This window comes from Dipodomys ordii, unplaced genomic scaffold (genome assembly GCF_000151885.1).
Source record: "Dipodomys ordii isolate 6190 unplaced genomic scaffold, Dord_2.0 Scaffold3, whole genome shotgun sequence".
Classification (NCBI taxonomy): Eukaryota; Metazoa; Chordata; class Mammalia; order Rodentia; family Heteromyidae; genus Dipodomys; species Dipodomys ordii.
The window spans coordinates 563,668-567,690 of NW_012267219.1; the positions used below are offsets into that span (position 1 = coordinate 563,668).

A 4,023-nucleotide genomic window follows, 5' to 3' on the forward strand; every position below is an offset into this window, starting at 1 on the left:
ATGAGAAATTCTACAACAATCACCAATTTTATTCTTCTCGGATTGACAAACAACCCTCAGTGGCAGGTTGTGCTTTTCCTATTTCTCCTTGTCACCTACATGCTCAGTGTGGCAGGGAACCTGACCATCATCATGCTCACCCTCTCAGATCCCCATCTGAAGACCCCCATGTATTTCCTTCTTCAGAGCTTATCATTCCTAGAAATAGCATTCACATCAGCCTCCACTCCCAGATTCCTCATCACCATCACAACAGGAGACAGAAGAATTTCTTACAACGATTGTATGGCCCAGCTATTTTTTGTCGTCTTCTTGGGAGTGACAGAATTTTACCTTCTTACTGCCATGTCCTATGATCGCTATGTGGCCATCTGCAAACCCCTCCATTACACAACCATCATGAGCAGCAAGGTCTGTATGCTTCTGGTTTTTAGTTGCTGGCTTGCTGGATTCCTCATTGTTTTTCCCCCAGTCATCCTTCTGCTGCAATTAGATTTTTGTGCCTCCAATGTTATTGATCATTTTTTCTGTGACTTTTCTCCACTTCTGCAGCTTTCTTGCACAAACACTCATTTTCTAGAACTCATGGCATTCTTTTTAGCCGTGGTGACACTCATGGTCACCTTGACACTAGTAATTCTATCTTATGCAAATATCATCCGTACAATTCTGAGGATTCCTTCTACAAGTCAAAGGAAGAAAGCCTTCTCCACTTGCTCCTCCCATATGATTGTTGTGTCCCTCTCTTATGGTAGCTGCATCTTCATGTACATTAAGCCTTCAGCAAGGGAGAGGGTGACTTTGAGCAAAGGAGTAGCTGTGCTCAACACCTCTGTGGCTCCTCTTCTTAACCCCTTCATCTACACACTACGCAATCAGCAAGTGAGGCAAGCCTTCAAGAGCATGGTCCACAGGGTAGTCTTTTCTACAAGTAAAGGACTGTGATCCTGTGAAATGTGGAGCCCCAGAGACAAACTGAAGTAATAGTACTGAAATTATTTTTAAGCATCTCATTTCCCTCCTTTAGTTAGACATGTGGGTAGCACCAACACCTATTTCAGTTAAACCCTAGGTGTTAACCTTTCTAACTTACATTAATAGTGTTTGCTCCGGTTTCCTGTATCATATATATACATTTTTCTAATTTGGGGAAGGGAAGAAAAATGACAAAATGATGAAACAAAGATTCAGGTTGACCCATTATAACAATGAGATATACAAGACACTATGTTGAAAACAAACTTTACAACTTATGGGGTGGGAGAGGAGGAGATTGGGAGGCAAAGAGGGAAGGGAAGGAGAAAAACAAAGGAAATGTACTCATTATCTTACTCATGTAACTATAACCACTCTGTAGAGTATCTTTACAATAAGAAATATGTATTTTAAAAGATGCCTTGTATTCATAAACTGCTTTTTCAAATGTTAACAACTTAAAGATAATAACAATATCACTTAAAATGATAACAATAAAAATCAGTAATAATAAAATTAAAGGCTCCAAGAATAGCATATGAATTACAAAAACATTAAAAACAATGGCAGTTATTTCTTTGTTTGGTAAAATGATTCTGAAAAGGAAAAACCTGTCATTTTATATTAAATAAATGTGAAATTCTTTTTAAAAAAGTGTTGCTCTTTCAAATCTACTGAAATTGTTTATAAATCCATAATCTGTATTGTTCCCTTATCAAGAAAGATCATCTGTTCATCCATTAAATGGAAATTGATATAAATTAGTAAATTAGCTAAAAACTGCTTCCAAAAAGAAACTTGCTTTATTTGGAATACATAAAGATGAGTCATAATATCTCTCTAAATTCTTCTTGTTCCTAAGAGAATATATTCAAAGCTAAAATCATTATTAAAACATTTCCTTGAATTCATCAGTAAAATCAACTGAAAATGTGTGGCAATGTTAAAAAAAGAAATTTTGCTGTGAAATATATTATTTTTGTTGTGTGAATTTTTTTTTTACTATTTTGATTTTAGTATTTTTTCCTTTAGAGAAAAACAGTTTAAATAGTATTATAGAAAATAAATGAAACTGGCCTAATTTCCTCTCTGGAGTTATTTTCTAAAAAAAGGTTAGTAGCTGAATCTTTTTGTATTTGTCATACTCCCATATGAAAGAATATTATGATCTGTAAAGATATTGTTATCCCACCTGATGGTCAAAAACTTTCAACTGGCACAAAATTTTTATCCTTCTAATGATGTGAAGCATGAGAATGAATAGCAAATGTTGTGATAGTGAACTTTTCATATACTTTCCTTTTCCTTTCTTTCTTTTATTTAACTTAATTTTATTGCCAAGGTGATGTACAGAGGGGTTACAGTTACATACGTAAAGTAGTAAGTACATTTCTTGTTGAACTTATTAATCCCCCCCTCATTTTTCTCCCACTGTCCCTTCTTGCACCCCTTTCCCAAGTTGTACAGTTCATTTCCAACATACTGTCTTGTAAGTATCATTGTTGCATTGGTTCCCTCTTTGTCCCTTGTCTCACCATTTTATTGTCCCCCTTTCCTTTTTATATACTTTTCTGGAAACAATGATGTCTGATTTACTGATACTTTCATTCCCCTCTAAGAGTAAGCCGGTAATACTTTTCATCTTTCCTTTGTCTTTCCTTTTGTCACAGAACATTTTAATCTCCTCACTCCTATTGAAGAAAATAACTCTTGGGCATCATTGAGAACTATAAACCTGTGTCAAAAATGTTTCCTATAGTCAGTGAGTACATCAGCACTAATGTACCTTTTTTAAAAAATCATTTTTAAGAAGGACTCCAATGGCTCAAGCCTGTAATCCTAGTTATTTTTTTCTTTTTTAAACTAAGTTTTTATTGTGAGAATACTGTACAAAAGAGTGGTTACAATTACATGAGCAAGGTAATGAGTACATTTCTTTTTTTTCTGTAATCCTAGTTATTAAGATGACTGAGATCTGTGGTTTACAAAACTAGCTTAATCAGGAAAGCCTGTGAGACAATTATCTACAGTTAACTACCAAGAAAGCCAGAAGTAGAGCTGTGGCTCAAGTGGTAGAGCACCAGCCTTGAGCACAAAAGCACAGGAAGAGTGCCCAGGCCCTGACTTCATTGACCAGGACTGGTACACACACACACACACTCACACACACACACACACACACACACACACATCACGAGAAAATCCATTTTCTTGAGACAGTACCATGAGTTCAACAAAGCAAGTAATTTGACAGTTTTCTTCATTATCATCTTGATGTAATGAAGAGGATGAAGGGAAGAGCTCTCTGTATTTTATAAAGTACCAAAAAGAAACACATCTTCTCATAGGCAACAGTGTCCAGCACTCAAATATTTCTTACCACATGATTATGTAGAATTTCTTGCAGTTTGACCAAACAGATTCTAATCTATTTTTACCACAAAACAAAATTCAAGGTTCACTGTATTTAGCTATAAATTCTTAGAGTTTGACCAAACAGATTCTAATCTATTGTTGCCACAAAACAAAAATTCAAGGTTCACTGTATTTAGCTATAACTTCTCTACTGAGACAATTCTGTAAAGGAATTAAATATTGTATGCTTTATTTTATAAGATTCTGCCAAATAAGGAGAAATGTAAAGTTGAAAATCATTACTATGCCACAGAACATTGTAACACAAAGTAAATGTGTATGCCCTATAAATAGGTGAGATGGAAAGAGCATCGGAAGTTTGTCCTCTTATTATTTTCTATTATTTTGGTAGTTTGGGAATTTGAAATCATGTCCTACTCGTTCCTAGACAGACATTCTACTGCTTGAGCCATGACCTCACCATTCTGGTTTTTTGTGATTTTTTGTTTGTTTCTTTGTGTTGGTAGGGTTGTTTTTCAGTTGAGGGTTCCCATTTATTTTGACTTTATTTTATTTTATTGTAAAGATATTGTATAGAGGGGTTACAGTTGCATTCCAATATACAGTCCAGTGGGTATTCCTGTTGCAATGGGTCATCCTGTGTTTTGTTATTCTACTTCCCCTTCACAGATT

The 4,023-nt window shown here is 35.1% G+C and overlaps 1 protein-coding gene across 1 annotated transcript; it reads left to right on the forward strand.

Annotated features, from left to right (window-relative positions):
* Positions 1 to 945, forward strand: LOC105988272 (olfactory receptor 6C75-like). The gene has a single exon (XM_013019841.1). It carries the CDS (start codon positions 1 to 3, stop codon positions 943 to 945), a length of 945 nt encoding a protein of 314 aa, XP_012875295.1.
* Positions 946 to 4,023: the final 3,078 nt, after the last annotated feature.